This window comes from Rousettus aegyptiacus, unplaced genomic scaffold (assembly GCF_014176215.1).
Source record: "Rousettus aegyptiacus isolate mRouAeg1 unplaced genomic scaffold, mRouAeg1.p scaffold_m13_p_11, whole genome shotgun sequence".
Classification (NCBI taxonomy): Eukaryota; Metazoa; Chordata; class Mammalia; order Chiroptera; family Pteropodidae; genus Rousettus; species Rousettus aegyptiacus.
In genome coordinates, this window is record NW_023416286.1 from 43,196,501 (window position 1) to 43,208,399 (window position 11,899).

Below are 11,899 nucleotides of genomic sequence, written 5' to 3' on the forward strand. Positions count from 1 at the left end.
TCAGTTGTGCTATTTTTTTATCTGTTATACTATAATTTTACTGTATATTTCCTATGTTTAGATATGCTTAAATATACAAATACTTACATTGTGTTATAATTTTGTACAGTATTCAGTATAGTAACATGCTGTACAGGTTTATAGCCTGGGAACAATAGACCTACTTTTGCATTTAGCTTTGTGGAAGTGTGCTTTATGATGTTTGCACAATTCCTAAATCACCTAATGATGCATTTCTCAGAACATACCTCTGTTATTAAGTGATGCATGATTGTATATTCAAGTACTGCTCTGGTAAGCAAGCATAGGCCTGACATTTGACAAACTGTGACAGAGCTCATGTATAAATTTCTATAAAAATTATGGGTTGGGGAAAACTAATTACATTGACCTAAGTGTGCTCTTCTTTTTATTATTAATGTTTTATTATTGAAGTCCTTATTAATGTTTCTTAACCATAAATTTAGTTTTCACTGTTTTATAACTGCTATACAAACATTCTGTTTGTTAGATTTAGCTGATATAACTTTTCCATCATCTTTCTTTCAATCTTTTATTTAAGTTGGTCTCTGAAAAACATCCTGCCAAGAGGATTAAAAATAAGTAATCTCAAGAGTTTCTCAATAGATTAACTTATATATTTATATACTTATGTTCATCGATATATTTAGACTAAATTCTGCCATTTTATTTTTTCTGTTGATACTTTTTAAATATTTTCTTTTTCTACTTGCATTTATTTTTTTTTGTTTTGTTTGTTTGTTTGTTTGTTTGTTTTCAATTTCATTTATTTCCGCCCTAATTTTGATTATTTCTTTCCTTCTGCTGACTTTAGGCTTTATTTGTTTTTTCTTTTCTAGTTTTTTAAAATGAAACATTAGGTTGTTTATTTGGGCTCGTTCTTATTTTTGAAGATAGGCCTGTAATGATATGAACTTTCTCCTTATGATCGCTTTTGCCATGTCCAAAAGTTTTGATATGCTGTACTATCATTATCATTCATTTCTGTGTATCTCTTGATTTCTCTTTTTATTTCTTCTGACCCAGTTATTCTTCAGTAGCATGTTGCTTAATCTCCATGTATTTGTAGTTCTTCCTGATATCTTTTTGCTGTTGATTTCTAGTTTCAAAGCTTTATGATCAGTTAATATGGTTGGTATGATTTCAACCCTCTTTTATTTGTTGAGGCTATCTCTGTGTCCCAGTTTGTGGTCAATTCTTGAGAACATTCCATGTGCACTAGAGAAGATTGTATAAGCAGCTGTTTTGGGATGGAAGTCTCTGTAAATGTCAATTATGTCCAGTTGGTGTAATGCATTATTTAAGGATGTTATTTCCTTATTGATTTTCTGTTTGAATGATCTGTCCATGTCCAACAGTGGGGTATTTAGGTCCCCTACTATGATAGTGTTTTGGTCTATTTCTCTCTTTAGTTCTGTTAGGAATTGCTTTACATATTTTGGTGCTCCCTGATTGGGAGCACAGATATTAATAAGTGTTTTGTCTTCTTTGTGTGTGATTTCTGTTATCATTATGAAGTGTACCTCAATATCTTTCTTTACCTTTTCTATTTTGAAGTCTGTTTCATCCTATATTAGTACCTCTACACTCACTTTTCTCCAAATGCCATTCACTTGAAATATCATTTTCCATCCTTTCACTTTGAGTCTATATTTGTCTTTGGAGCTGAGATGTGCCTCCTGGAGGAGCATATGGTTGGAGCATTTGTTTTTTGATCCATTGTGCAACTCTGTGCTGCCTTTTTATTGGTGAGTTCAGTCCTTTTCCTGTTATGGTGATTTTTGAAATACGAGGTCTTCATATAGCCATTTTATCTTTTACTTTCTGGTAGTTCAGTGTTTCCATTGCTTCCCTCTCTTTATGCTTCCGTTTTCTTTATTTTGGTTGGCTTTTGAGAGTTTTGCCTCAGTTCTTGTTTTATGTTACATACTTCTGAGTCTTTGGTGTGTGATTACCCTTACAAATATGAAAAGGATAGTTATACACACACACACATATATGTACACACACACATATATACACATACACACACACACACATACATATACACAGTCGTCCATTTTCTTCTGTATGTGCCTTATCTCCTTTGTCCTTTGCAAATTTAGATCTTTGAATCCTCCCCTGCTCAGTCATTGTTATCTCAATTTGTCCCTATGTATGCTGAATGTTCATTACTATCTTGCTATAGCAATGCTCTTCGTATTATTTATTATTTAAGCTTATAATGCCCTGTTCTTAGTAAGGGTTGTACTCTGCTTCTATTTGCCTGATAGTCACTTTACTCATAATTATGTATTTTGGTTCATTTGTTTTGTCATTTTGTTTTAGATGAGCTGACAACCTTTCAGTATTTCCTGTAGTGCAGGCCTTGTGGAGAATTCCCTCCATTTTTGTATGTCTGAAAAGGTCTTCATTTCTCCTTCATATCTAAAGGAGAGCTTAGCTGGATACATTATTCTAGGTTGATAGGTCCTTTCACTTAGCAGTTTAAATATTTGATTCCATTTGTTTCTGGCTTGTAAGATCTGTGCTAAGAAGTCTTAGGATATTTGAATGGGTTTTCCTTTATATGTTACCTTTTTTCTTTTTTTCTTTTTTGCCCTGGCTGCCCTGAGAATTCTTTGTTCCTGATTTTTGATAACTTTAATACAATGTGTCTTTGTGAAGGACTTTTTAGGTTGAGATAATTGGATGTTCTGTTGACTTCTTGAATTCCAAGCTCCAGCTCATTCCTTAGATTTGGGAAATTGTCGTCCACTATTTGTCTGAAAATGCTTTCTAGTCTCTGCTCCCCTTTTCTTCGTCTTCGATAATGCCCATTATTCTTACGTTTCCTCTCCTGATGGTATCAGCTACTTATTGTATTTCTCTTTCACTATTTTTCATTCTTAGGTTTCTCTCTTCTTCCTTCCAATTTATTTCTAGATTTCTGTCTTTGATATCACTAAGCTTTTTTTTTTTTTTTATTTAGTCGACTCTATTTCCCAAGCTTGCTGTTTCATTTTTCAACTCTTGCAGTGTGTTCTTCATCTCCACAGTGTCTATTCTGCTTTTTTTTTTTTTTTTGAGAGGTTCAGACTCCATCGTCTGCTCATCTAGATGTTTTTTTAATTTCCGAAATTGTTGATATGATTCCTTTTGGAACTCATTTTGTTTTCTCAGAAATACTGTCCTAAATTTTCTGTCATTTAAGTTGCATATTTCTATGTCCGTAAGCTTATTTTCTGGACATTGCTTTGTCTTTCTGAGATGCCTTGTCAACTTGGTTGTTCATGATATTTAAGGAACTATTTCTGCACCTGGGCATTAATAGAAGTGTATTCTGTTGTTTTCAAAGAAAGAATATTTATTATATAAAGGTCTCTCTTTAGCCTGATGCAGAGAAGGCACTTTTTTTTTGGTTTCCAGTAGGTGGCGTCTAAGCCTCTTGAATCCTGCTTTATAGAAAGCCTTAAAACTGCCTTTTAATTTTCTTGTAGCTATTTAATCACACTTGCTCCCTTTAGTTTCAGTTCCCTTCACTGTCAGCGACAGTCTTAGCAGCGTTTGCTCAGATTCCCTGGGGCTCTGCGGTGATTGGTCTCGGAGTGTGTGGCGGGAGCGGCTCTTTGGTTTGGGGTTTGGGGGCTGTGGCTCAGCCTTGGTTTTGCAACTGGGGCCAGTAATAATCAACTGTTGTTTCTCTGCTGTCCCTGCTTTTCTGCTGTCCCCATTACTCTGCCTTCTGCCCCGATGACTGGGCACTGCTGCTTGCTGCATGGAGCTCACAGCTTTTCCAGGCAGGGCTGTTCAGGGAAGTTGCTGCTCCTTCTCCTCTGTCCCTCCTCCTACAGGGAGCCCCAGGGCTACGAGAGTTAGCTTCTTTGTGTCTCCCAGTCCACCACTTGACACCTGGGGTTCTGACATGTGGTAGCTCTTGTGTGCAGATCCCAGACTCAGATGTGCTAGTGTGCAGTTTGGGTGTTTTTGTTTGGTTTTAGATATTCAGCTTATTGTTGTTTCAAGGGGAGAGATCTGAGGATATCTCTCACTCTGCCGTGTTTCTCCTCCCATGATATGAGAGAGACTTTTTTTTTTTTAACTCATTAACTGAACTCAGTATTTTCCTTCAGTGTGAAGCTCATACCTTTCTTCAATTTGGAAAAGTTCTAGACTTTTTCTCTTTAAATGTTGAATCTCTCATTCTAAATTTTCTACATCTGTATTTCTTAGTGTTTCTTTGCTAGTCTTTTATATCATCTTTCTGTTTACTTAGTGTCCTGTGTGATTTCCTAAACAATTTAAAAATCAGCAATTCTTTTTTTTTTCAGTTTTATCATTTCTTATTTAATATATTCTGTTCCCTTATTGATTTCTATGGAAATCCTAAACATTCTTTTTTTTTTTTTTCTTAAAGTTTTTCTTTTACCTATAATTTTTGCTGTAGAAATTTTTTAGTTCTGGCTGTGGGCATTACCTCTTAGTGGCTTCATAATTTGATCGTAAGGCCATCTTAAGCAGTAATGATTGTCTCATGAGAATTCTGCACATCTGCTTTGTAGAATTCTCCTCATGGAAATTATTTCATGTTCTACTTTCTTAAGTCATCAATTTTAATTGTACTTGTTTCACCTAGAGATCTAGAATTCAAAGGAAGCATGCATTGTCATCGTGAACCTATACTCATGAGAGACTTAAGGTTCTTTGTTCTCTATGTGATATTTTTGTTTTCCATATCTCTAAACCATTTTAAGCACTTAGGGTTCTGTGTCTCCAGGTGATCCTTTTCCATCTATATTTCTAAAGAAATTTACCTGCCACATCTCAAAGACTAATGGTCGCAGCTTTTAGTATCCCCATTTTATGGATGGTATGACCTTTCATGGCTTCCTGGATTAAGGAAGTCAGTTCCAACTTTCTAGGATGTCTCAACTCATTATAAGCTGATATATACAAATGATTTATATACTTATGAGGAAATTTAGCTTTGGTTCCTATTTATCTTTTGTGTTTTCAATTTCCTCTTTTTTTCCAATTCTCATTAGAAATGTCCCTTTCTTTAAATTTTGGCTTGTATTTTGTGTTATTTTTCCCCCCACCATCTCTATGTCTAGGATAGGAAAGGGGAAGAGCCCTGTGAGCCCAGTCTGCCTGATTATGTAAAAGTTGGTGGGTAAAACATTAGGTTGGAACCTGAAGGCTAGAATCAGACTCAAAATCAAGCATATATTCTGTACTGGGAAGTGATAAGGAGAAAAGCAAATCTATTTACTTATTCCTCTCCTTAGTTGGGGATTTGAAATTTATATTCTTTATGGACATGGTATATGTATAAAAAGGAATTTTACTTATTTACCTCCCCTAATTTAGTAATCGTTTGAAATTATTCATCATTGATAGTTAGTGGTATAAAAGAGTTGTTGAAGATTATAAAATGATCTGACCTTAATTTGTTATGAAGGCACATTTTTTTTTTTAGCATTAATTTAGAAACATTATTTTCATTCTCATTTAGATCCATATCAGAAAGCAGCAGCTATACAGATACTGTCAGGTAAGTAAATTAGAGGTATTTTAAAAAATAAGTATGTGTTTAAAAAATAAGATAAAAAATAAGGTAAACAAATTGATAGTCAACAATTAATTGCTAAATATTAATTAAGCAGCAAAAGTTGGTAAGGTTCTACACCAAAAAATAACCTAGTTACCAATCTGGTAACTAGTATTCATCTAAATAAATCAATGTCTTCTTTCCTTCAATTTGTTACTCTATATTGGAAGTTTATTCTTGAGAAAGAATATACTAGAAATAAATGATGTGTAATGTTTATGAAGTTAACTCATAAATGGGGAAGTTTACTTTCTTATTTGTATACTCTACAACTAGAAGCTCAACATGTATGCTCATGAATGACTCAATGAATGCTTGCTTACTGTGGTAACTTAGGAAAAATTTGCTGAAGGAAAACATCATAAGGGAACAATAATTTTACATCTTCCATAGGCTCTCAGTATTACAAAGTAGTTTTAATTAGATCCCCCTTCATTACCCAAAAGGTGGATATTTTTGTATAATAATACAATAAGTATTCAGTTCCCCATATCCAACAGTTTTGGGTTTGGAGTCCTTCTGCAAATATAAAATATTTGGGGGTTTTCACTCTTCCCTCTCTGACTTGTAAAGTCTTTATTTACTTGTATATGGAGCTAGTGTTATACCTACGAGGTTCTTCCAAAGTCCACTACTATCCTAGGAGACATCCAACTCTATAGAGTAAACTTTCTAGGCTGCACAACAAGGTTGTATAATTTCTCTGATTCCAGAAGAGGCCTTCCTCTTCATCCAGAACACATACAGTATTGGTTATATTAGTTCCAGATGTACAATATAGTGCTTTGACATTTTTATACCTTAAAATGTGATCACCCCACTAATTCTAAGAATCATCTGTCACCTTGCAAACTTATCACAATATTATTGACTATATTCCCTTTCCCTTTCAACCAAGCCCCATTCCATTGGCCTCTGTTTTTACGAGTCTGTTTTTGTTTTATTTTGTTTGCTCTTTTTTTTAGTTTTCACATATAAGTAAAACCATATGGCATACGTCTTTTTCTGCCTGCCCTATTTTACTAGTTTGCTTTCATACCTTGGCTATTTTAAGTAATGCTATAGTGAATATAGGGGTGCATGTATCTTTTTAAATTAGCATTCTCATTTTCTTTGAATAAATACGCAGAGGCAGAATTGTTAGGTCATATGGTATTCCTATTTTTTGTTTATGAGGAATTTCCATACCGTTTTCCATAGGGGTTGTACTAGTTTGCAGTCCCACTAACAGTGCACGAGTACTCTCTTTTCTCCACATTCTTGCCAATATATGTTATTTTTTGACTTTTTATTACCTTTCATTTTTCTTAAATAGCTTTTTGGGTTTCCTCTTTGTCTTGAATATTTAATTATTTTATTATGATATTTTCCAATAGAACTTTTTTTTTTTTTTTTTTTTTTTACTTATTTAGCTCTAGATTCAATATAGTCTTTTAATATCATCACTCAGGTCATTCATTCTGGAAAAAATTTAGTCATCATCTCTTCAATTATTTACTCTTCCCCATTCTTTTTCTTTTCTCCATCTAAAAGGACTATACTTGAGAGAGTCTTCTCACTTCAGCCTCCATGTTCTAACTTGAATGTTCATACATTGTGCCTTTTCACCTCTCTGTGTGATGTTGATATTCTCATATGAGTTTCCAAATCACTTATTTTCTTAACAGCTATCCTTTTCTTGCCTAATTTCTAACTTGATCTCTGTGAAGATCCTAAACATTTCTATTAAAGGTTTTCATATTATCCGTTGATCTTATTGTATGAATTTTTCTGCGGTGCTGTTACTGTGGGCATTTAACACATAGTATTTTATAATTTAGACTTGTAAGCTCATCTTCAGGGGTGACGATTGTTCTTATAGGGATTCTGCATGCCCTGATTTGTAGAAGCGTACATTAGGAATAGGGGAGTGTTTCTGGTTTGCCTATCTTGCGGGCACGAAGGTTTTAACATTTTCTATGCTTGATAGTTTAAATTTTGGGGTAGTGTAATTGATGAATTGGGGTCCTGCCCCTATACATGGTGCAGGCCCGGGGTTCTGCATCTCTCGTGATTCTTTTCCATCTGCATGGCTGAAACAATTTGTTGAATTCCTAGTCACTTTAGTTTTTATTATCCCCGTTTAAGGCTACCAGGCTTGGGCTTTGTTCTAGCTTTCTAACATCTAAGTATCTGTGCAATCAACTTCTTCCAAGGTAGGGTTAGTAAAACAATATCCCTTAGGGTGTAAGTAGATTCTCTTATAGTCATTCAGTTTTTCCTCCTATTTTCCCTCTGAACTTCTAGTTTATCATATTTTACTGATGGAAGGAAAAGCCTTTTCTGGCTCTCTGTCTCAGTTGGATATTATATTTTTGTGCTATTTTCTTCAGCTTTTACGTGGAAAGAAATGGGAAGTTTTCCTGACAGTTCAGTCTGTTATATTGCCCAGAGGTAAATGTGAATTTTAATTTGCAATATATGGCATATTACATATCAAGAAATAAAAAGATAGGTTGGAGCTGAAGGCCAAATTTAGGCATTCAGAATCAAACTTACATGCTGTGCTTAGAAAAGATTAAGAAAAAAATATATGTTTGCTATCTTGATACTTTTCCCTACTGGAGGATTTAAATTTTGCACTGATTGTTATACTTGATGTTGGACAAATAAGAATGCTACTTAGTTGTATGCCTCAGGTGTTAAAGAATTAGTTTTAGTATAAAATGGCCTGATCTTCATTCTTAAAGTAGGCAAGTTTCTTAGTATTAACTTTTAGACATTATTTTTATTTTTATTTTTATTAGATCCAAGTCAGAAAGTAGTGCCCAAACATATACTAGCAGGTAAGTAACTTAGAGAGTGTTTCTTATAAATACATATATGCTGGAAATTAGAATGAACAAATAATTGCTCAATATTAGTTAATGCCATAGTTAGTAGTTTTGCATTAAAAACACATAAATATTTCCCATTAAATATTAATTAACTCAATATTTTTTCTTCAATTGACTAAATTTGTATTGATTTCCTACTCTTTAAATACATAGGAAAAGACTAGCTAAATCTAATAAGAGACAAGATATTTATAACTGTTTTGTGAACATTCGTAAGCAGGACATTTTTGCATCCTTGCGATGGGATACACCAAGGAAATATTACATTTTTGTTTTTTGTTTATACCCACAAACTCAATATGAACAACTAAGTAACTGATTATTCCATTTAGGAGGAGTTTATCTAAGTTTTTCATGAACACACTAAAAATGCTACATCTTCCAGACCTCTTCAACAGCCCACAATCATGTTAGCAAAGGTTTTCCGAAATTTAGTTTTCAGTGCTCCACTGTTGTAGCATTGTGATCCTTCTGAAGTCATCAAGTGTATACTGGTTTGCTTACCTTCCTTTCTCCCTTGTAGAGTTTATTTACTTATTTTTTGTCTGGCATTTTTCCTTAAGATATCTTCTTTTAGTAATAGTCAATCTACTGGATTTCCAGAATATTCTTTATATCCACAGGCTAAGTTTTCAGGCTGTGCTGCAACATTATGTAGTTTCATCCTCCCTGATAAAGTCAGCCCTTCCAATAGAGAAGCTATGTCATTTCTATATCCTTTATGCTCTCTGTTGTTTTGGAATGTCTCCTAACATAGTTACTTCTTTAGAGACATTAGTTACCTTCTCCAAACTAAGTATGAAGAAAAAAAGCTGATTTTCTTCATTGTATCTATTCTCTGTTACCATTACCAAAGGATTTGTGATATAGTGCTGAAACACTGTAATTCTTTCAAACTTATGCCTACATAGAGGCATTACTTTCCCTATAAATTCTCAAATCACTCGAAGATAATGGCCATGTGTATTTCGCTAACCAATTTATAGTTAGCACCAGCAGAAGAAATGCTCAAAAAATACTTGTTTAATGAATCGGTGATTACTCTTGAACTTCACATACACACATAATTAATGTTAAAACTACTCTAATTGTCCTATTTATCTCAGGATAGCATGTATCACTCACATAATCATCGTCTTCTAGAAATGGTATTCAACTAGATTGAGGGATAAAACAATATATATTGCATTCAAAGAATATAACTTGGAATGTTAACCCATTAGTCAAGTTTGTGTTTAGCATATATCAGAAAAAAATTCTTGGATTATTTATTTATTTCAATTTAATAACCTAGGCAGACCTAGTTGCTATGCTTTATTGGTATAGCACCCATTGTATTTTCTTTTTCTTGCTTATTCTTTAAAAATTTTTATTTTCAGTATTTTTAAATTAAATTTTTTGGAGTGACATTGGTTAATAAAATTATAGAGGCTTCAAATGCATATACTTTTTAAATTGGAAAGACAATGGGAGATGTTGGTAGAACCAATTTATTGGGTAAACACTACCAAAACAATAAATTTTTTTTAAAGCTAGAGATCTAATGGGTTGTACATGTCAGTAGATTCACAAGTCTAGATATACAAGTTCTTTTATTGTTTTGGGGGGAGAATTAACTATATTAAGTAGAGGTGCTTTGTGATCAGAGTAGTAAGAGAAATCTATAAGTTTCAAATATATTAAAAATAGCAGAAGTAAGGAAGGGCAAAATTATACTACTCTATCACCAAATTCTCTCCCTAATCTCACTGTCTGTATTCTCTGTCAATTAACCTCATTTAATTTGTCTTCAATTTATTCTTTTTCTTTCTCATTTTTTGTTGGGGTATCGGATAAGAAATCTTTGTATATAAAAATAAGAAAGAAGCCCAAGAATTTGATTTTGACTTTTGGGAATAATTAGTATAAAAATAGAAATTTGGCAGATATTTCTCTTTTACCAAAAGAAAGAGGAGAAAACTGTCAAAAATTATAATATAATTTTGTCAAATTGTATCAAACCAATAACATTATTATTTTTTAAAATCTAGATCCAAATCACAAGAAAGCACCCAAACATAAAGCAATTGGTAAGTACATTAAGAGGTGTCTCTTAAAATAAATGTTTGAAATTAAAATGAAATTCCAACCCATAATTAATTTCTTAGTATATATTAGGTAGATGAATTGATAAAGTACTACACCAAAAATAATTTATTAATCTTTACTAATCTTATTATTAATGACTATGTATGTATGTATATATGTATTTATTTTAATGGGTATTTAAATCACTTAGTGTTTTTTCCTCAGTTTAGTAAAGATCTCAAATTTGTTGGGAACTTGCTCTTATAGACAAAATTGAATTAAAGATTTGAGTCTAATAAGATATAAGATTTGTAAATTAATCTATAAAATGTATTCATAATCAGGGTCACTTTGTCCATTTGGCACTGTAGATACAATGACTAAGGCCTATGCATTTCCAAGTAGCAAAAACACTGTTTATAACCTGAAAAACTAAAAATGATTGGCTCCAAGATATGGGAAAAGTAAAATGAACATGTATTTAAATTTTTAAAAAATGTAAATATAACTTAATTGTTATATTAACATTTCCTTGTGTGTAAAAAAAAATGTTAGATTTTCTCATTTGCAAGTACTTCTAATTAAATGATGTTTCCTCAACTATCAAGAACTTGTAGAATAAGTAAGTTACAGTCAAATAATATCAGAAGCAAAATTGTAAAAATTCTTTCTAGAATTTCTTTTTTCTGCCGTATGAATTTTTGCTTCACAGTACCCCAACTATATGCTTTGCAATGGAAGGGAATTTATTTACTATCTGCTATCAGTACATTAAGCATGTGTATCTTTGTTCTCTTTCACAGTAACTAGGAATTCCTTCAGAAGGCAATGGATAATACTGAGTGTCTCATTGAGAAATGAAAATTCCTTCTTTCTTCTCCTGGTCATGGCTGAAGGAAACAATAAACTGAGTGTGAACCAATTTACATGCGTGTATGTTTCTCTCTCTCTCTCTCTCTCTGCCCCTGAGGCTGCTCTTCTGCCTCTTTAGGGCCCTTAATTAAAGACAGTCACCTTAACTCTGGTATTTCCATCCCCTCCAAGCTCCCTGAGCTATTCTCTGCAGCTCTTCCACCACCCTATTGGATTTACTGTCTGGAGCCCCAGAAGCTAGTGATTTATAATAAATGCACTTACTCGGAAAGGACTCTAGGTGGTGGGCCATGGTCCTTCTCCTTCTCACAGAACTTGGCTGGCTGCATGCTAGTCTCAGTAAATCCAGACATTTGCCTACCTCACTCTTCCCACAACTCCAAACCAGCCTTCTGAGTGAGGCTGGTTTGCTTTGGAGGCTGTACTTTAACATCCAGGCCTCTTGCTCTACCAACCATCTTTTCCTTGCCCC

General features: G+C 33.4%; 1 protein-coding gene across 1 annotated transcript in view; it reads left to right on the plus strand.

Moving 5' to 3' along the window:
* Nucleotides 1-11,479, plus strand: part of ADAM32 (ADAM metallopeptidase domain 32) — a 132,533-nt gene extending 121,054 nt beyond the window's left edge. The window contains exons 21-24 of the mRNA XM_016127384.2: nt 5,516-5,554; nt 8,398-8,436; nt 10,518-10,556; nt 11,358-11,479. Of these exons, the coding sequence (XP_015982870.2) occupies nt 5,516-5,554; nt 8,398-8,436; nt 10,518-10,548 (109 nt within the window). The 3' untranslated portion in view covers nt 10,549-10,556; nt 11,358-11,479. The remainder of the gene's footprint in view (nt 1-5,515; nt 5,555-8,397; nt 8,437-10,517; nt 10,557-11,357) is intronic.
* The last annotated feature ends 420 nt before the right edge of the window (nt 11,480-11,899 follow it).